This window comes from Halichoerus grypus, chromosome 1, assembly GCF_964656455.1.
Source record: "Halichoerus grypus chromosome 1, mHalGry1.hap1.1, whole genome shotgun sequence".
Taxonomy (NCBI): Eukaryota; Metazoa; Chordata; class Mammalia; order Carnivora; family Phocidae; genus Halichoerus; species Halichoerus grypus.
Window position 1 is genome coordinate 127,595,530 of NC_135712.1, and position 22,474 is coordinate 127,618,003.

The 22,474-nt window shown below is 41.4% G+C and overlaps 1 protein-coding gene across 8 annotated transcripts in view; it reads right to left on the reverse strand.

The window, feature by feature from the left end:
• Positions 1–3,786: 3,786 nt before the first annotated feature.
• NEK11 (NIMA related kinase 11) overlaps positions 3,787–22,474 on the reverse strand; it is a 173,638-nt gene continuing 154,950 nt past the window's right edge. For 7 of the 8 annotated variants that reach the window (XM_078071830.1, XM_078071839.1, XM_078071818.1 and 4 more), the window contains 3 exons: positions 6,828–6,908; positions 4,438–4,498; positions 3,787–4,132 (listed from right to left, as the gene is read on the reverse strand). In XM_078071830.1, coding sequence (XP_077927956.1) covers positions 4,122–4,132; positions 4,438–4,498; positions 6,828–6,908 — 153 coding nt within the window. In that variant the 3' untranslated portion in view covers positions 3,787–4,121. The remainder of the gene's footprint in view (positions 4,133–4,437; positions 4,499–6,827; positions 6,909–22,474) is intronic. The other variant, XM_078071825.1, reaches the window with a different exon arrangement.

Below are 22,474 nucleotides of genomic sequence, written 5' to 3' on the forward strand. Positions count from 1 at the left end.
AACCAGTGGTATCCTAATCCACAGGATAAAATTCAAGCTCTTTAACCTGGCATACAAGATTATTCATGGGTTTAGCCCTACATAGCCAGGTTTGCTGATCCCTTTCTCACACCTTATTCCAGTAATACCAAACTTCTTGATAGTTCCATGAATATACCCAGTTGTTTCCTACCTCTGAGCTTTCATGCTGTTTGATCCTTTCTAGAGAATACGACCCCCCTCCAACCTCTTGTCAACTCTATTCATCTTTCTACTCATTCATCAAATGATTATTGAAAAAATACTGTGTGCCAAGCTGTATGTTAGACTCTGAGAATACTACAGTGAATAAGATCTTGTACTGCCCTGGGGTGCCTGGGTGGCTCAGTCAGTTAAGCTTCTGACTCTTGATTTCGGCTCAGGTCATGATCTCAGGGTCCTGGGATCAAGCCCCAAGCTGGGCTCTGAGCTCAGCGAGGAGTCTGCTTGAGATTCTCTCTCTCCCTCTGCCCCTCCTCCCATTCTCTCTCTCTCGCTCACTCACTCTAAAACAAATAAGTAAATCTTAAAAAAAAAAAAAAAAAGATCTTGTACTGCCCTCACTGACACAAGAAATTACAAACCTCACCCTCTGTGAAGCCCTCCCCAAGCTGCATCCCCATAGTGGACCCTTGTCTTCCACTTTCCTTGTTCACAGTATGTGTAGTCCTCATCACGGTGCCCTGTAATTATCAGCCTCCCTGACTACACTGGGGGCTCATTAAGACAGGGACGTCATTTTCTGTAATATCTGGCTTATTGTACATGCTTCATAAACATTTGTAGGGAAGAAAGGAACGGGGGAGGGGGAGAAAGGCAGGATACACATTTAAACCATGGAAATTTCATGTTTTAATGTATCTGCCCTTGGTGAAATGGCCTACATTCTTGGCTATTTCCCCCAGGCCCTGATTTCTGGCCTTTTCTGCTCTCTTTTTAATTTCTTCTCTCCCTCCCTCTCTTAATTCCACCAGGGATCACTCAACATCCTGTTCATGACTGGCCTTGTGTCTTATATGCCATGGGAAATTTCAGGGGGGATTTAGGGCTTCAGAAATGAGGTGCCTCCATTTGGGACAACAAACTCAATGTGTGAAAGAAGCACCTAGTGGTGCTCTCTGGTATTGTTACAAAGCTGTGCCTGGTTTGTCCGGGACCCTACCTGGTGATTGAGACCATGTTCCAAATATGTCTCAACATCTGAAACCTCATACAGTGCCTTGAGCCCACCAGACCTCCCTAAATGTCTGATGCAGATGCTGAGGATGAGGCAAAAATACACTACTGCTTCCAGGGAAGCTCAGTAACTCCTGTATACGGTGCCAAATAGCCCAGCACACAGACAGCATCACATAAAGGGGGAAAAGTGTAGAAAGGAGCTATTTTCAGTTTAGCTTAGAGGTAAATTATAATTTTAATAAATAAAATTTTTATTTTATACTTTAGAAATATTTTGTTTGGACTATAAATTGGTGTGGGGTGCACAGTAAGAATTTCAGAGCTTAAGGACTTTAAAGCTATGGTTCTCAAAATGTGGCCTGGACCTGAAACATCAGCACTGCTTAGGAACTTGTTAGAAATACAAATTGTTGGCCACGCACCAGACCTGCATTTTTATAAGCCCTCTAAGTGATTCTGATGCATGTTCAAGTGGGAGAACCACTGATCTAAAGGCTTTAAAATGACCTGGATGGGGGCACCTGGGTGGCTCAGTCGTTAAGCGTCTGCCTTCGGCTCGGGTCATGATCCCAGTGTCCTGGGACCGAGCCCCGCATCGGGCTCCCTGCTCAGCGGGAGGCCTGCTTCTCCCTCTCCCACTCCCCCTGCTCATGTTCCCTCTCTCGCTGTCTCTCTCTGTGTCAAATAAATAAATAAAATCTTAAAAAAAAAAATGACCTGGATGTATAGAGGAAACTAATATACTCAACTTGGAATTCAAAAGGGTCCCTTTGAATTCAGGATCTCTTGAAGCTACACAAATGCTAACTCATTCATTCTCTCTACTCCCTATTGATACAGGCAGGGAAAATATCACTACCCCTGTTTTAAATAGAAATAAAACTAAATCTGGGGTTGGGTTGGGGTCAAACCACTGCACACAATGTTTTCAGGGCTGCAAAGTTAAAATTTGTGCGGTCTGAATAACCAGAAAGGACATTTGCACCTGTTGTTTTTCCTCTCTTGTTGAGGGTTCAGAGAAGCTCTTGAAAATATTTGTGGGAGATACTTAACAGCTTAACTGCTCCATAAGCAATCGGACATTTCCAAAATGCATAGGCTGATGCTGAATGTAAGTAAAGCCTCACTCAATCCACAGAGGTTTCATTTCTAAGTTACAAGGCTTATACTCTGACACATTTTAGTTTACATTGTCCCTCGGATCCTGTTAATGTTCTGACATATATTAATGCCACAGTGATTCCGGTATCTGTGAATCTCCCCGCAAAATGTAGTTAGAGCAAAACAGGTACTAGCCCCCAAGCGGTCTCATCCCTATAACACTGCACAAGGAGATTTCTTCATGGCTTCTGTGTAATGCTGGAAGCCCAGAGTTCTGAAAGTAATATTCTCATCTGGGATGAGGGTCCCACTGTGAGTACCTCCCCAGACAGATATTTCAAAAGCACGAGCCCCGCCATCTCAGAGTCCGCTAGCCTGCCCCTTAGCTGCTCTCCTTACCTGAACACATCTTAGGCATGTAGCTTTCACCTTGTCTGTCTTCTAAATTGCTCACCATGCATCCATCTGCTTCCTAGCTTCTCAAATGAGCTAACAGCTCCCACCTGCTCCCATCTCTTCTGTTCTCTTTGTCCTGTAAGTTTATACAGCTTTGTCCCCTTTCTGTCATTTGAGGGGAGCTCCAGGCAGAGATAAATGCATTTTTTTATTCTATGTTTCTATTGCTCATTTTTATAAAAGCATACAGTCTAAAAGGGAATTTAGATATCATCTCTCCAATCCAGTGTTAGTTTCTTTTTTTGCAGTGGAATCTATCTTTTTCAAGACACAGCCCTATGTATAAGTCTAATTTATAAAACAGATAAAAGAGTGAAACTATTTTGGTTGAAGCTGGTAAAGGAGCAGGGTGTGCATCTCATTTCTCTTAAAAATATTTAAAAATATCTGTTAAGGGCCTCCTCTGCACCAGACACTGTGTCAGACTCTGGAGAAACACAGATGAGCTGTGTTTCTGTTCTCTAGCTGCTCAGAGCCTTGTCGGCTCCTGGAGGTCCCCAAGGAACCCCGTCTGAACCTTACTGATGTAATCCAAGGTCTGGAGAAGAAAAATGACTTGGCGAAAGGAAGGCCTTCCTGGTCTTCAAATCCATACTTGGGAGTTAAATGTACCCAGTAAGTGTTACTGATGTGCAGTGGAACAGATTGTAGGGCGATGATCAGGAGAAAAAACCCAGGAGCTATGTTTATGACCGAGGCTTCGTACACAGAGACGTGAAATAAGCAACGGAAAGGATATAAACTGTGCATAAATCTCCTAATAAAATAGTGGTGAATGTTTGCACACTTGAGCACTTGATCTTTATTTCTGCCATTCCCTGTGAGGAGATTGCTTTTGGTCATGCAGTTAAAAACTTTAAAAACCCGAAGTCAAATTTCAAAGAAAAAAATCTCAGCCTGTTTCACCCAGGACCTGTAGGTATATCCTCTGTCCTTCTACCCATGTCAGGTGTGACAATTTATTGTCTACTGCTAGAAGTTTCCACAGTTGGGCTTTTTCAGATTGAAGAAAAAGAAGGAGAAACTAAGAAATAGTAAAAGCACAGCTGTCCCATTTATTGAGACGGACAATGCTAAAGAAATTTCAGCTTTGTTTTTCAGACCAAATCGCTTCCAGTGACTGGCTGACCTTCAGAGTGATGGTCCTTGCAACTTGACTGAATGCCATCTGTTTCTACAGAAGAGTGAGATAGGAGATTCCTCTTCTGGGGAACCTGGAAAGTCTACTATTATGCGCTGCCAGGCCACCATTTGATCACAATGGACCACTGAATTCCAACCATTTCATCCTTGGAGACTGCCAGTCACTTACAGTAATAAACTTTGAGTTGCCTGGCCCCGGGCCAGACTTCCAACTTCTGTTGGCCTCAGTTTCCTCCTGTATAAAATGAAGAGGTTAGACTGAAATATCTGTAAGATTCCTTCCAAGTGGGGTGCCTGGGTGGCTCAGTCGGTTAAGCGTCTGCCTTCAGCTCAGGTCATGATCCCAGGGTCCTGGAATTGAGTCCCGCATTGGGCTCCCTGCTTCTCCTTCTCCCTCTGCTGCTCCCCCTGCTTATGCTCCCTCTGTCAAATAAATAAAATCTTAAAAAGAAAAGATTCCTCCCAAGCTTTCTACTCCTCAGATATTCCATTAGAATCAGCAGGTAGCAGCACTACATTTTGGAATCTGAAGCAACTTACCTAGAGAGGTGCAACCCAGGACATTTTCCAAACACCCGACCAGTGCTTCAATATCACTGTCCTGTCAAAACAAGAGGAATTTACTTCCATGTATGACAGAAGAATATTTATTGACATAAAAAATGTCTTGCCACATTTAGGCAAAACAAAACAAAAAAATCTGGTGGCAAAATTATTTGACAGTACGATCCCATTAAAAATTTTTTTGCAATTGAAGTATAATTAACATACTGTGTTATATTAGTCTCAGGTGTACTAACAATGATTCAACATTTCCATACATGACTCAGTGCTCATCAAGGTAAGTGTAATCTTAATCCCCATCACCTATTTCATCCACCCCCCCACCCACCTCCCTTCTGACAACCACCAGTGTGTTTTCTGTACTTAAGAGCAGTTTTTTGTCTTTTTTTTCTGTTTGCTCGTTTGTTTTGTTTCTTAAATTCCACATATGAGTGAAATCATGTGGTATTTGTCTTTTTCTGACTTTATCTTTTTCTCAGTTAGCATAATATCCTCTAGGGCCATCCATGTTGTTGCAAATGGCAAGATTTCCTTCTTTTTCATGGTTGAGTAATATTCTATTATATATATATTCTATTATATATATATTCTATTATATATATATATTCTATTATATAGTGTATATATATATATATATATATATATATATATACACCACATCTTCTTTATCCATCTGTCTATTGATGGACATTTGGGCTGCTTCCATATCTTGGCTATTGTAAGCAATGCTGCAATAAACATAAGGGTGCATATATCTTTTCAATGTTTTTGTTTTCTTTGGGTAAATACCCAGTAGTGGAATTACTGAATCTCATGGTAATTCTGTTTTCAATTTTTTGAGGAACCTCCATACTGTTTTCACAGTGGTTGTACCAATTTGCATTCCCACCAACAGTGCATGAGGATTCCTTTTTCTCCATATCCTCACCAATATTTGTTATTTCTTGTGTTTTTTATTTTAGCTGTTCTGACAGGTATAAAGTAATATCTCATTGTGGTTTTGATCTGCATTTCTCTGGTGATTAGTGATGTTGAGCATCTTTTCACGTTGGCCATTGTATGTCTTTTTTGGAAAACTGTCTCTCCAATCCTCTGCCCATTTTTAAATTGGATTGTTTGGTTTTTTTGGTATTGAGTTGTATAATTTCTTTATATATTTTGGATATTAACCCCTTCTCAGATATATCTGCAAAGATCTTCTCCTGTTCAGTAGACTGCCTTTTTGTTTTGTTGATGGTTTCTTTCACTGTGCAAAAGCTTTTTATCTTGGTGTAGTATGATCCAATTTTTTAAGAGAAAAATACCTATATCTATATGTATAGCTATATCTCACTCCTTCCATCTCTATCAATCTATAGATCTATTCCTCTATCTCTCTGATGGGAAGAACATACACTGAAAATGTTAATAGTGGTTTTGACTATAAGGTAAGATTATGGATGATCTTTATTTTCTCCTTTGTGTACTTATGTCTTTTCTAAATTTTCTATAATAAACAAATATTACTTATTTAATTTACAAAATAGTAAATGCTACTTAGAATGGGGAAAAGGGTTTTATTCAATCTATAATCTATTCAATATATCAAAAATCAAATGAATATTTTTTTCCTAGGGAGTGTCTCTACCAGTTCTTCTTTGGAAATGTATGGTCTTCAAGGGGTCATAAATCTAAGAATTGCACTTTTTATTTACCTTAACCCTCAGTAAGAGTCAGATACCCTCATGAGAGCTGGGGGGATCCCAGAACTATATTTGGCAACAAATATTGTCTTTATTACAAAATAAATACCCGTCCTCTATCCAGGAGGCTGGAAATATCCACAGTAGCATCATAATGATCCGAGAAAATGGAACCACTTAATTATTTTCAGGTTTGTGGGTACACTGAGGGAAATCAATAATTTGTGGCTCACCTGCTCCATTTCAAAACAAGCAACACATTTCATACTGAAGTAATTGTGAATTTTAGAAAAATGTACTGTGGTATAATAACACATTACATAAATGTGTTGTTTCATAATATAACATCTGGTAGGGTTTGGGCAGCCACTTTTTATGCATGTGGTGAAACCCAGCATCATTTCATGTTCCGATGTATAGAACAGGCAATGATGAAGAAAGTACGTCTGGTCAATGCTGGTCAATGAGGTCAAAGCACTAACTAAAGACCCTGGTGTCCAGCCCAGGAATAGGGAGGGAGGGAGATTCAGAAGAGGGAAAAACAGATCCCTTCCTTCTTCTACACCCCCTGTAGTCTCCAAACTTAGCAGGGACAGCCTTGATTCAAAGAGGAACCCAGCAGAGACATCCTCTGCTGGAGGACAAGCAAAGCACACATTGGCACACACAGCTGACGACACCAACCTGGCAAGCCCCGCTTGCTCCTCCACTAAGTGTGCTGGCCTGGTCCAGGTGGCTTGATTTCCTAGGTCTTAATTTCTGCATCTGTGAAAGTAGGGGGTTGAATCGGCTGATGGTTAAGGGGCCTTCCAGCTCTAAAACCCAGCTCATCAGCAAAGAATTAGATGGACAGTGACTGCGTGGATTGTTTTCCAATATGGCTACAACAATCCTTCCCATCCCTTTGTTCCTATGCCATGCCTCACATCAAAAGTTAGACTCTCTTTCCCCATCCCTTAAGCTGGCCCTGTGACTTGCTCTGGGCCTCAGAATGTGGCAGAAGTGATGTTCTGTGGCTTTTATTACTAGGCCTTAAGAGGCCATGGAGCTTCCATTTTTATTATCTTGGAAGCCAACAACCATGTGAAGAAGTCCAGGCTCTTCTACTGGAGAGACACCATGGTGAGACGCCCTGCAGCATGAGAGGCCATGTGGAGGGAAACAGAGGCCCCCAACCAACAGCCAGCGTCAATTGTCAGACATATGCATGAGGCCATCTTGGACCCCCCAAGCCAGGCTCCCAGCTAAATGCAGCCACATGAGTGACTTTAAACAACATCACATGGAACAGAAGAACTGTCTAGTGGGTCCAGGCAACCTACCTAGAGAATCATGAGAGACAATAAATCACTGTTTTAAGCCATTAAGTTTTGGAGCGTTTTGTTACTCAGTAAAAGATAACTGAGACCCTAAATAAACTGAGATCATTGACCAAGTGTTTCATGTATTTATGTCTCCAGCACCTAGCATGGCCCTGGGAGCATGGCAAATGCTAAATGCTCACCTGTGCAGGTCTCTTCCAGCCTCAGTGATTGGCAAGGAAGTAAAACAGAAGAATGGCATTGACTCTTTAGATCATAGTCTAACCCTAGTTGGACAGCAGGGTTCTCCCTGCTCAAAGTACATCCTTATTGGGAAAGTAGAAGAAAAAGCATACTACTTCTTAATTCTGTGGCCTCAGTCAAGTTGGTTAACCTCTCCAAATGTCATTTTCCTTCATTGTAAAATGAGAATAATGTCCTCTATCTCACACTGGGCTCTTATGAAAAACAAATGAAATAATAAAAAGGCTTTAGTAGAGGGTATGGCTTGTTGGAAATACCCAGTGGGTGGAAGAAGAGAGTTGGATAGAACAGGATGGGATGGGAAAAGAACAGAGACATAAAAGATTAAAAAGTCCCAATTAGTGTGCCTGCCACAGAACATGGAGATTCCCAATAACTATTTGAGTTGAGTCAAAGAAACAGAAATGGCAAGAAACAGAGTCAGGCTGTAGGAGGCATCTGGATGGCTGGGACATATCAGTTGTATCTTCCTAACACAGAGGACAGGGAACCCTTGTGGGGAGGGCAGAAATAATTCTAATACAATTGAATGAATGAATACTAACTTTTACTGAAGTCTTAATATGTGCCATTGTTCCACCAGCTTACATGTATTAATTCATTTAAACTCAACTAATGGTGCTATTTTTCTCCCCATTTAACCGTTGAGAAAACTGAGGCACAGATAGGCTCCATAATGTGACTAGGTTCATGCAACTAGTAAGAGGTGGAACAGGTGGTGTTCTCCAGAGCTTGAATTCTTCTTAGTCACTACAGTATACAAACATAGTAGAAGGCAGGGCTCCAAACCCAAACAGAGCTTCACAATATTACTGGAGGAACCAGGGGTGCAAACTCATGAAAAAAACTCAAAAATAATTCTTTGCTGATATATATATATATATATATATATATATGCAATATAATGCAGCCTGGGGACACAATGCAGCTACAGAGGGGCTGGGTGCGGAGGGGTGGGTTCTTTATCAATGGCTTCCAACTCCAGGTTCTAAGAGAACTTGAAGCAAAACATCAGTTCTCTGTCTAAATACGGCCTCAACAAGAAGGTTGTGCATTCCCTTGGTGGAGTAAGCAAACACAGTCATGGGCCATGAGCTCTGCCCATTTCCCTTCTCGCCCTGAAGACTGGGGCCCCAGAGATCATGGACAATGACTGAGCTCAACTTACATTCCCAAAAACGACAAGTCACTTTCTGTCTCTAAGATGCAGATTAATTAGGGCATTAAGACCCAAACTCCAACTGTACCCACTGAACACTTTTTAAAATTTTGAAATAACATTAGACTTACAGGAAAGTTGCAGAAGCCGTACAAAATGCCCATATACCCTTCACCTTGATGTCAGTGTGCCATGTTTACATGCTCATTCCCCCATCTATTTATACACACCAAGGTTTCTCTACCTTGGTGCCATTGACGTTTTGGGCCAGATAATTCTGAGTATATTACAGGACACTCAGCAGCATTCTTGGCTTCAACCCACTAGACGCCAATAAAACACTCCCATCATCCCCCCGTGGATTGCCACATCCAACCCTGGGATGTGGAAATCAAACATGTCATCAGGCAGCGCCAAATGTCTCCCGAGGGGCAAAATCTCCCCTGATTACCTACATACAGCTCTATCTCCCCATATGTATTTTTTTCTACTGGTTAAATCTGGAACAACTTGGTGATCAAAATAAATGACATTAATAGACTAATAAGCCACAGAATTAGATAAGATGCCAACTGTACTTTTTTAACATTTAAATGAAACTTTCTGTATTTTGAAAAAGAGACAACTCATTACAAAGATCAGGTTCTCCTTTTTTTTTTTACATCAAGTAATTTCGGAAAGGAGTTAAAGAGCTTGTTTTACTGTGTTGCAACTTAATTTAGCAATAAACTCATTCCTTGTGTTGCAGAAATTACCATTCAGTTGAACATAAAAGACCCCAGTAGAAATATATCCACCCCCAGGAGAAAGGAGGAAAAATGGAAATGAATACCATGCCTTTTTAAAGATGTTTCCCGCTATTCTGCGCCGCGTTTGCACTTTGGCAAGAAGTTCAGTCATGGAAAACACCTTGCAGGAGCATATTATGCCTGGTACAATGTGGGGATTATGCTGTTGACTGGAACCTGTGCATTTCCTCACTGTTTCACAATTTAAGTTGATCTCTGCCAGAGCTAAGTGGCCTAAGAGAGCAACCACATCCAGATAGAAGCCAAATTACAGTGCCACCAGCCTGCGCTCATTTCAGTCAAGTGCCAGAAAGCCAAATTTCAAATGCTGTGAAGATGACATTATGGCTCTTTTGCTGATGAATTTAGACACTCTTCAAGCCTCCTTCCCCCAGAACCACCAACTCTTCTCTAACAGGAACGGGCCTTTGAGGAATGAGGAACATCAGGTAAGACTCAGTTCTGAAAAACTGTCCCACAGATTCAAGTTCAGTCAAACACCCAGATTTTTTCCAGAAACAGATGCAGCAGTTTGGCCAGTGAATTCGAAATTGCTCCTCAGGGGAAAAGGTAGCTGTTCTGAAAAGGTCAGTGGGATCTGTAATGTACGTGAGACCTAGCGACACCTGCTCAACGGCCACAGAGAAAGCTATGACATCCGGGGCAACCTTGCCTTTGAAACAATGTTTACATAGAGATATTAAAAATAATACGTCCTCTAATAATTCATATTTATGTTTTATTCTGGAAAAGAATAGAAAATTATCAAAAGAAAATAAATACCCCCAAAGAAACCCATCACTACTGACGCAACACTCACAAAAATATACACCCATATCTAGTCAGTCTTTTCTACATAGATCTTTCAGATATTTGAAATTATACTGTAGATGTATGGTATACATGGAATGCACAGACACCCATGCATTTTTGTTTGGACTTTCATCCCATGCTATTAAGAATTCTTCAGAAACATAATTTGAATAGCAGCATAATCTTGTGCTGTATAGACATATTGCATTTCTTTATCCATGCCCCCATCACTGGCCATCTGGTTGCTTCCACTTTTTTTGTTGTAAGTACTATTGCAGTGACTATCTTCGTACATAAATCTTGGCCCCATGTGTAATATTATTTCTTTAGGTTAGTGGAATTATTGAGCCAAAGATTGTGAACATTTAGAAACTGTCCTCTTTTCTCTGTTCTCACCCTTTACTTCATGTTCCCACCCATCCCAAGGAGTGCATTTTCTCCACAAGGAGCTCCTTCCTACTTTGTTTCATCCTCCTCTCACAAAAATTTGCTTTCTCTCAAGAAAAGATACGGTAGATCCACGAAAGCCCAAGACGCTTGATCAGGCTCGTGTGTTATCTCAGGATATTTGTGTTTCGATAAGGGATACAACCTCATATCAGAGGAATGAATTTCTAATAGCAAAAGTTTAGTCAGCAGAAAGCAAGAATGTCAAAGGAGAAAATCAGGTGGTATCTTTACAGAGCTGTAAAAATCACACTGCATAGATTCTCACTTAATTATCAGCAAGTTCTGTCTGACTAAATAATCCAGGCTATCTCCTCATCTTAGAGCTAGTTATGGTGAAAGATTTAGTTCACACACACAGAAAGGTGTCACTCCATTACCCAGTTTATTCTGTTCAGGAAACATTTACTGAATACTAGTTATGCGCCAAATGTATACAAAGATGAGGGAGACAGATGCAGGCTTAGCCCACCTTTTGGGGACAGATAATCCATTTCCATAGATGGGAGATAAGAGAGTGCATGAGCAGAGGCTAGGAGGGATGATCTTCTGTCCCAGGGCATCCCAGACCATCCTCTTTCAGCAGTAAATTCCCCCATTATTTCCCCTGCAATGCACGTTCTCCACCATCAGCTGGCTGGTGGGATCGCAGAAGCCAAACTGGGAAACCAGGACAAAAGCCCTGCTTTTCTATTAAAAGAGAAAGAGCCACACATTAAAAGTAAACAAATGAAAATCCAACAGCTACCGTAGCTCGAGCCACCATCATCTCTCGCCTGGACCACCCGACAACTTCCTTACTTCTCTGCTCTGCTGTGGCATCGCATGAATCCATTTCCCTCACAAGAGCCACTGCTTTGTTGCTGTGCATGGAATACAGTCCTGTATGCAGAAGGAAATCCTGTCATGGCTTGCCACACCCCGTGTGATCCAGCTCCTCTTGATCTTTCCAACCTCACCTCTTCCCACCTTCTCTCCTGTTCACTATGCTCCAGCCACACTGCTCGCTTTTCTTCAAACACATCAGGATCTTTTGCACCTTGGGGCCTTTCTCATTGGCTGAGAATGCTCTGGCCTCATATTTAAGTGACTATCTTCCTCATCCTTCAGATCTCGACGTTCTGTCACCACCGGCTCAGAAGTTCACTGAGCACCTATCTAAATTACATTTCCACCACTGCTTTAGTGAACCCTATTGCAGTGCTCTGTTTCTTTTGATTCACTTATCCAAAGACAAAATTAATGTTTTGTTAGTTATTGTGAGCTCCGTGAGCACAGGACCATGCCCACTGAGTAATTATTAGCTCAGAGCTGGGCACACAGGTAGCAATCAATAAACCTTTTTTGAATATGTTGATGAAAGAAAAGCCACACCAAGACAACAAACAGAATACTCCTGTTTCTACCTCACCATGCAGGTTTTACTTAAATTCAGAGTTCTCAATCCTGTGCAAACTTTGAATGCATTTCCCCCATTCAATTCTTTCAGAGGCTTTTATTTGCAGAGCTTCCTTCTGAGCCACCTGACGGTGCATCTTCTGCTGCTGTCATTTTTTTTTTTTTTTTTGGCTCTCAGATGTTCTATCATAAGGCTATTCTCTGACTCCTTCTGAGCTGACCCCAGAGACAGATAGGACCTTACAGGCTACCCGCAAACCAGAACTTCCTTTGGTGAAATCCCTCTCATGAGTCTTCTGGGAAACTTCCTGTTGCTACCTTCCAAATGTCCCAAAATGATGAATGTGCTTTCAGAAGATGAGCCCACTGTGGGCTGAAGCCTTGCTCCAAGTTCTCCTTCCCTGTGACCACGGCAGGGTACACACCACTAGGCACTGTGGGATGCACAACTACTGAGGAATAAAAGCCTCCTGTGGAGCACGTAAGTGTCAGGTGTAGAATTTCTCATTCCAAATTTAGCTTTCTACTCATTAGTCTCTCAGGCTTTCCTTGCTTCGTGGTTGGTCCTTCCTGGGGCTGGTTCACTATCCTTCCCAATTCCACATTCTTACAGGCCCCACGTTATTTGTCCTACAGAGCCTATGACCCATAAGGAATTGGACCTTTACTCTCTGGGTCACAGATTTATCTACCTTGGCCTCAACGAAACTATACCTCATCAACGCAATTTATAGAAAGCATACCTGCTGCTACTAAACAACATGTTGTTTTACTAAACAACATGTACTGACATTTACCAAGTATGTGCCAAAGAACTTTTTAAAAGGAATCTATGAAAATATGTCTTGGCAACGTGGTCTATGGTATCTTGGAGATTCATAACCTTCATGAACATATTGAAAGCTCTGAAAGGCCTTCTAGTAAAGATCTAAAACCTTGTTTAACATTGTGTTTCCCAAACCTAATTGCCCGTGAAACCCAGTTCATTCTATAGAAGTCCCAGGAACGTTCTTTGGAAATCCTCACGTGGATAAATACATTAACAGAGCTTCCTGTTCTATACACTCTAGGATCCCTAGTGTCTTTACTGAATTAGTACTGAAACTTCTGCAAGCTACCTGTCTTTACTCTTTTGTTCAAGTAAAAATTTTCTACTGTGAGAACCTCTATTCTATTATACATAAATTCCTCTCATTGGAGGAAAGATTGCTTTAGTATCCTCAGCTCTAAAATGCCTAATTAATTTTTCAATTAAAACATGCCCTTAGTTCTTTCTTTGATATTAAAAAATAATGCTACTTTCCCACCACTGCCCTCAAATCACTCTCCTTAAAACATTTAGCAAGCACTAGCATTTTAACTAGCAGAGATTTACATGTAGTTACTTACATCCTGCTACTTCACAGTAGAATCAGGAAACTTTAGATTCTGGAGCAACTTCTAAAAAAAGGATGGAGCATGCTTTTGCTTTTTTCTCTGCAGAGGTTAACTGAAAGGATTTTTATACGTTAGCCTCGCAAACATAGGTCACAGATACCCAAAGGGATTTTAGGATGAAACTGGAAAAGTATTTTTGGAATCAGTAAGTCACATTTGGTGAAAGCAGATCTGTATCATAGCCTGTGTTAATTTGAATATTAAAATTCAGTGTGCTTCGATGAATTTCTCAATCTCCTTTTTTTAAATGGAAGTGTAGTTGACATACAATATTATATTAGTTTCAGGTGTACAACATAGTGATTCAACATTTATATACATTACAAAGTGATCACCACAGTAAACTAGTTACCACTTCACTCTCCTAATTGCTGACCTGTGGAGAAAAGCTTAAAAGGAGCAATGGAAACAGTTAACAGGAAACTCTTGCATGGGGTAATTTCTACCTCACACCTGTGAGAGGGAGGCTTTCCAATCTTGTTTCATATTTCTAAGAAGTGGAGCTCTTGGCCTGTTTCTAGTCACAGATCAGCTTTGGAGGTGAGGTGTAGATACGTAGTCCTCTCACCCAGTGATTCTCAAATTTCACTGTGTGCAGGACTCATCCAGGGATCTGGCTAAGAATGCAGAATCTGATTCAGCAGGTCTGGAATAGGGCTGAGATTCTGCATTTTAACAAGGTCTCAACAGCAGCTGATGTTGCTGGCCCGTGGACCACAATTCCAAGAGCAAACTTTAGCCAATATGAATGATTGGTGATAGTCTACTTTAATGAGCCTGCCATGAGGATTGTACTAGGAAGATTCTCATTTATTCAATTAGTGTAAGTGTTACTTTAAGCTGGGAAGAATTTCCATAAGCCCCTATTTTGTTAACTCAAGACTTTTCAACTTCAGCACTAGTAACGTGTTAGGCTGGGTAATTCTTTGGGTGGGGTACTGTCATGTGCATTATAGGATGTTTAGCAGTATCCCTGGACCACTATTAGTATTCTCCCTCATCCAAGTTGTGACAATTAAACATGTCATCAGACATTTCCAAATACCGTCTGGAGGGCAAAACCCCCACTGTGCTGACATGGAATCACTTGGCATCATAATATTTGTTGCAAGATATTATAGATATGAGTTTATAGACTTTTTTTTAAAAGATTTTATTTATTTGACAGAGAGAGACACACTGAGAGAGGGAACACAAGCAGGGGGAGTGGGAGAGGGAGAAGCAGGCTTCCCGCGGAGCAGGGAGCCCGATGCGGGGCTTGATCCTAGGACCCTGGGATCATGACCTGAGCCAAAGGCAGACGCCTAACGACTGAGCCACCCAGGTGCCCTGAGTTTATATACTTTTAATTGACTACAATGTGGATATATTTCACAACTCTGAAGTCATCTTCATGAAAAAATCAAGATGATTTCCACTAAGGACTATTTAAGTATTAAGACTAAGACATCTCTCCTTCCCTGCATGGCTTCCAGAACATGATGCCTTTTCCTTGCTCAGCTTTACATTTAAAATAGTGGGATGTGTATGTCATGTGTGTCTGTGTGTGTGTGTGGGGGGGGGGGGGTTAACTATAGAACTTATATTAAAACCATAGATATTAATACATTAGATACTTTATACATAATATATGTTTGAAACAATAGCAAAATCTCCCCCCTTACTCTTGTTTTCATTCGAGAAATATGTGAAGAACTTTGGTGTGTATAGTACTAGATATGTTCATGAATTAGAGAGTGACAAAACTCAAAAGAATCACATTTATCATTGAGGTCTTCTGTGTCAGATACTTGAATATTTTGGATCTTGCATACACTGGAAATCAAAAGTTCAATTAAATGTTAGCTTTGGGGCGCCTGGGTGGCTCAGTCGTTAAGCGTCTGCCTTCGGCTCAGGTCATGATCCCAGGGTCCTGGGATCGAGTCCCACATCGGGCTCCCTGCTCGGCGGGAAGCCTGCTTCTCCCTCTCCCACTCCCCCTGCTTGTGTTCCTGCTCTCGCTATCTCTCTCTCTGTCAAATAAATAAATAAAATCTTTAAAAAAAAAAAAATGTTAGCTTTGAGTTAACACTTTTTTTAACATTCTGAAGCCTTTCTCTGGGCCGTAAAAAAAAAAAAACAAAACCCAACCACCTATAATAGCCAACCACTTCTGTTGTTTCCCTAGTCAACTTACTATTGGTATAATTAGAGAATTCTGACTCCTGAAAAACATAAAAATCTCCCAACCATAAAGAATTCAGTGGTGTACACATTAATAAAAGAAAGGATAAGAACCATATAATCCTGTTAATAGATGCAGAAAAAGCATTTGACAAAATATAGCATCCATTCTTGATAAAAACCCTCAACAAAGTAGGGATAGATGGAACATACCTGAATATCATAAAGGCCATAGACAAAAGACTCACAGCTAATATCATCCTCAATGGGAAAACGGAGAGCCTTTCCCTTATGGTCAGAAACAAGACAAAGATGTCCACTCTCACCATTACTATTTAACATAGTACTGGAAGTCCTAGCCACAGCAATCAGACAACAAAAAGAAATAAAAGGCATCCAAGTCAGCAAGGAAGAAGTCAAACTGTCAGTATTTGCAGACAAAGGCTCCACCAAAAAACTGCTAGAACTCATACATGAATTCAGCAAAGTTGGACAATATGAAATCAATGTTCAGAAATCTGTTGCATTTCTATATAACAATAACAAAGTAGCAGAAAAAGAAAACAAGTTTATCCCATTTGCAATTGCACCAAACCCAATAAGATACCTAAGAATAAACCTAACTAAAGAAGTAAAATAGCTGTACTCTGAAAAGTATAGAACACTTATGAAGGAAATTTAAGAGGACACAAAGAAATGGAAAAGCATTCCATGCTCATGGATTGGAAGAACAGACATTGTTAAAATGTCTGTACTATCCAAAAGCGATCCAAACATTTAGTGCAATCCCTATCAAAATACCACCAGCAGTTTTTCACAGAGCTAGAACAAACAATCCTAAAATTTTATGGAACCACAAAAGACCCCAAATAGCCAAAGCAATCCTGAAAAAGAAAAACAAAACTGGAGGCGTCATGATTCTGGACTTCAAGCTCTATTACAAAGCTGTAATCATCAAGACAGTATGGTACTGGCACAAAACAGACACATAGATCAAGGGAACAGAATAGAGAGCCCAGAAATGGACCCACGACAATGTGGTCAACTAATCTTTGACAAAGCAGGAAAGAATATCCAATGGAAAAAGTCCCTTCAACAAATGGTGTTGGGAAAACTGGACAGCAACATGCAGAAGAATGAAACTGGACCATTTTCTTACACCATACACAAAAATAAATTCAAAATGGATGAAAGACCTAAATGTGAGACAAAATCCTAGAGAACACAGGTATAAACCTCTTTGACCTCAGCCATAGCAACTTCTTGCTAGACACATCGCCGGAGGCAAGGGAGACAAAAGCAAAAATGAACTATTGGGAGCTCATCAAGATAAAAAGATTCTGCACAGTGAAGGAAACAATCAACAAAACTAAAAGACAACCTACAGAATGGGAGAAGATATTTGCAAATGACATACCTGATAAAGGGTTGGTCTCCAGAATCTATAAAGAACTTATCAAACTCAGCACCCAAAAAACAAATAATCCAGTTAAGAAATGGGCAGAAGACACGAATAGATACTTTTCCAATGAAGGCATCCAGATGGCTAACAAACACAGGAAAAGATGCTCAACATCACTCATCATCAGGGAAATACAAATCAAAACCACAATGAGATACCACCTCACATCTGTCAGAATGGCTAAAATCAACAACACAAGAAACAACAGGTGTTGGTGAGGATGCAGAGAAAGGGGAACCCACTAGCACTGTTGGTGGGAATGCAAACTAGTGCAGCCACTCTGGAGAACAGTATGGAGGTTCCTCAAAAAGTTAAAAATAGATCTACCTTATGATCCAGCAACTGTACTACTAGGTATTTACTCAAGGATACAAAAATACAGATTCGAAGAGGTACATCTACCCCAATGTTTATAGCAGCATTATCAACAACAGCCAAACTATGGAGAGAGCCCAAACATCCATTGACTTATGAATGGATAAAGGAGATGTGGTATATATATAAAATGGAATACTACTCAGCCATCAAAAAGAATGAAATCTTGCCATTTGCAATGATGTGGATGGAGCTAGAGTATATCATGCTAAGTGAGATAAGTCAGAGAAAGACAAGTACCATATGATCTCACTCATATGTGGAATTTAAGAAAGAAAATAGATGAACATATGGGAATGGGGAAAAGAAAAAAAGAAGAGAGGGAAACAAACTATAAGAAACTCTTAAGGATAGAGAACAAACTGAGGGTTGATGGAGGGAGGTGGGTGGGGGATGGGCTAGGCAGGTGATTGGTATTAAAGAACGTGCTTGTGATGAGCACTGAGTGTTGTAAGTGATGAATCACTGAATTCTACTCCTGAAACCAATATTGCACTGTATGCTACCTAACTAAACTTTAACTTAAAAAAAAGAGAGAGAAAGAATTCAGTGGTGTAGGGCAGTTTTCCAATCCAGGAAGAAGACTTTCTATGAGCATTATTTTGTTGGAGTCTCATACTCTGATAGACTCAATGGACCAAATTCTCAATAACATCTGAACATGGATACTCAGTAACAGACCAGGGTAGTCAAAATGTAGTTACAAGGTTTATACCAAACCAGAACTATGCAGCATCCTACATTTTCATTGTTAACTTCTTAGAGGCAAGCCCTAAATACTGTCATTTGTGATATCACAAGCATTGGTTTGTTCCTTGGAATTCAAACTTTTATTTGAAAGTTGACAAGAAGCTGTTTTGAAAATATAATCCAAAAATGACACGACCATATTTCTACATCAATATTCCTGCTAAAAAAAGAAAAAGAATCTTAATTTATCATCTATATCACTTAGGACAGTTTCAGCTATAAGTAACCAAAAACCTACATAAACCAGCTTAAACAAAGAGCCCCAATATGTTCCTTTCCATGCACTCTCAGACCCCTCTCCTCACACTTTTTGGCCAGAATTGATTGCATATTCATCTTAAACCAGTCCCTAGCAAGTGGAGTGTGATGGCCAGATTGGCTGGAACGAATAGGATTTAGGATGTATCCAAATCATGAGGGGAGGCTGGCCACTGACGCAAAGCTGAGGTTCTGACATAATGGACCAAGGCAGAGGGGCACAGCCTAGTGGTTAAGAGCATGGGCCCTGGAACAAGCCTACCTGAGTTTAAATCTGGCCTTGCCATTTGCCAGTCATGTGCCTTGAGCAAATTACTTAACCTATTCACACCTTCATTTCCCCATCTGTAAAATGGGTTGTTAGGAGGAATAAATGTTAGCATCTGTAAAGTACATTGCTCCATGCCTGGCACATATTAACTGTAATATGTGTTTGTTAAACAAAAGGCTCAAAAACGTTTATTTGGTACACAACCAATATGTTCAGTTTCTTGGAGTGAACGCAGCTTAACTTTCTGCTCAAATTGTTGGAATGGATAATGCAGTTGAAGAAATCTCTTTCTGAAGCAGTTTCGTTTCTCAAGCTGTCGCTGACAGTCACTTATTATTCCCCTGAGGGAACAAAGCAATGAGAACCCACTCACAGAGAAGCCTAGTCCCACGAGGCTTGTTGTCCAAAGTCTAAGGACATTTGACCTTCATCTGGATGAAGAAGAGATTGCAGAGGAAGGAGCCAAAGAGAGGCAAGGCATAGACGTAAAGACACTGTGTCTTTCACTCCTCCACTCTCCCCCGCTCCCCCCGACCCCGCGAATGTCTTCTCTTTGAAGCTGAATATACATATGGATAAAGAGATCTAGCAGTGATATCAGTAAAATGGTAACCAGTTCACAATACTGTGCCCTTCTTGGAATGAATTGTGAATGAATGAATGAATGAATGAATGGCAACTGGCTACCAGAAGACCTTACGTTGGGATGAGGGCTCAGCTTGAGCACCAATAGCCCTTAGCGATTGCACATCTACCTTTAGACATTCTCAAGAACGTCCCAGAGAGTTCTTCTTCTGCTTCCTGCTCCCAGACCTTGAGGTGGTGAAAACCCAACCATCTACCTACATCTAGCACCCTCAGCACTCTCCTGGCAGGTGGGCTATGCTGACTCCCAAAGGCAAACCACAGAAGGCTGGACAGTTAGCAACCCAGACGTAAACAGTTGCACAGCTATGAAGTGTTTAAGTTTCCTGGGGCTGAAGGACACACAGGATGAGTGGGAATGGGCACCTACATGGTGTGCTGCCAGGCCCGACACCTCTGTGGAACAATTCCAAGCAAAGATCCATAAATGTATGGACAAAGTGGACATAACCACCCATTAGAGCTCCAGCCACAGAGGGGAGCTCAGCTAAGCTTCATCTCACTCAGACCCTTGGGCACATCCTCCTACTCAAGGGTCCCTATGTCATTGGGTGTGAGGGTGTGAAGGGGCTGATTTCTTTTACCTCTTGGACCTGTCTTGTCAGAGTCGTCCCACAGGCTGAGAACAAACCATACAGAACCCTTCTCCCCACTCATGCTCAGTCATTCTGGACTCCCTTTTTTCCCTGAGACACCTCATCTGAGTGTACCCAGGACCTCCTTGAAGCTGGAAAGTCATGCATGGGCTACAAGGAGCCAAAGAAACAGCCTCGATACAGGCTGACTTACAAGTGTCACCATATATGTATGAATATCACAATTCTGGTGCAGTGTCTTTGGTAGTTCTTCTTGCCTCGATGACATTGTTGATGATGTATTATTTTTATTGAGGTAAAATTTGCATGCAGTGAAATGCCCAGATCTTCCGTGTACAATACCCATGTAGCCACCACTCCCAACAAGATAAAGAACACCTTTATCATCCCTGAAATTACCCTCAGACCCCCTTTCAGCCAATCCCCCCTTTCACTGCCACTGTTGTTCTGATTTCTACTGCCGTAGATTCATTTTAACACTTGATTTCAATTGCCCTTCAGTGGATTGCCCTGCACTTAAAATAAAATCCATTCTCCTTACAAGACCATGATGTAGCTACTGCTGGCCTGACCTCTCCAACCACATCGATCTTCTTGCTTACTATGCAATTTCTCAAACTTGCCAAGCCCTCTCATGACCTGCGCCTTCCTATACACCCTTCCCCCTCTCTGAAACACTCCTCTCCCAACTCTGTTTCTTTACATCAAAGGGCTGGCTGTTTCCATCCTTCAGGTCACAGCTGAGAAGCCCTCTTCTAGAAACTTCCTGAATCCCCTCTTAGTAGGTGTCCCCCCCCAAAAAAGCCCATTTCCTCCATCACTTCAACTTCTTCCTTTCCTCATTGCTCTAGCTGTTTGTGTCCTGACTTATTGGCTACCTCTACCACTAGCTTGTCCACTGAAGGCATTCATTCATCCATTTACTCCACAATATCTGCTCAGTGTTTGCTCTGTGCTAAACACTGTTCAAGGTGCTGGGAATACAGCAGTGATACAAACAGAATCTTTGCCCGACTGGCTTACATTCTAGTAGGGGGGAGACAGACCATAAATGAGTAAGCAAAAAATAAACAGTGGTAGGTCAATAGTGATAAGGTTTATGGAGGAAAATAAAGCAGGGAAAGGACACAAGGACTTCTCAGACCAGCAAGGGCCATTTTATCTCAGAATGAGTCCTCCCCAATATGACGGCATGTAAGCACAGACTTGAAGGTAGAGAGGGAGCAAAATGATTTATGTATCTGGAGGGGAGGGCATTCCAGGCTTTCAATGGCAGGAACATGCCTGGCATGTTCCAGAAACAGGAAGGAGGCTAATATGACTAGAGTGGGGTGGGCGAGGGTGATTCTCACAGTGACCGAAGGGAGGGGTTCTTCCATGGGTGATGATGGGATGCCGCAAGGCCATTTTGAACAGACTTGTGCCTTTTTGTTTGAGTGAGGTATGGGGGGAGGGTTACTGGGAGGTCAGTTAGAAGCTACTGCAATCTTACACTGGGGAGGCGATGGTGGCTCTGGCAGTAGGAGTAGAGGTGTTAAGTAGTGATCATCTTCTAAACATCGAGTCAATAGGTTTTGCTTATGGATTGGAAGTGGAACGTAAGTGAAAGGACATGCAAGAGTCAATGTTGACTCAGGAGGAGCTGATTTGGACTGGGGCTGGGGTCTATTTGTTCACTTTTGGATATGCTTAGTTGAGGATGTCTATTAGAAGTCCACATGACACCTACCCCCACTCCCAGGCAGACTGGGGATGTGAATCTGGAGACAGAACTGAAGAATGGAAGACACACATTTGGGAGTTGACAGTCTATGGGTACTCTGTAAATACAGGAGACTGGGTGAGATGTCCATGAAGGTGGCATTGTTTCTGTTTTTCACTACCTTCCACCCAGTGCCTAGAACCCTCAGCTACGTGATGTATAAATGTATGATCCAAGCAACAACCCACCCACGTTCTTTCCCGCAAGTTGCTTTACTGAGCTACTGTCCACTCTCCTTCGAACTATAGCCACTGCATCCTGCAAAATGTCACTAAGTTACAGAAACCAAACATCAAGGTGACCTTATCCATTTTCTACACACTCAGATGGACTTTCACATCTCACTTCGATCTCATTAGAAGGCAAGCCCTTGCTTATTTGCATTCATAATTCATAGGAAGACAGAGGGTGCCGTTCAGTACAAAGCCACAGGACAGAGCGG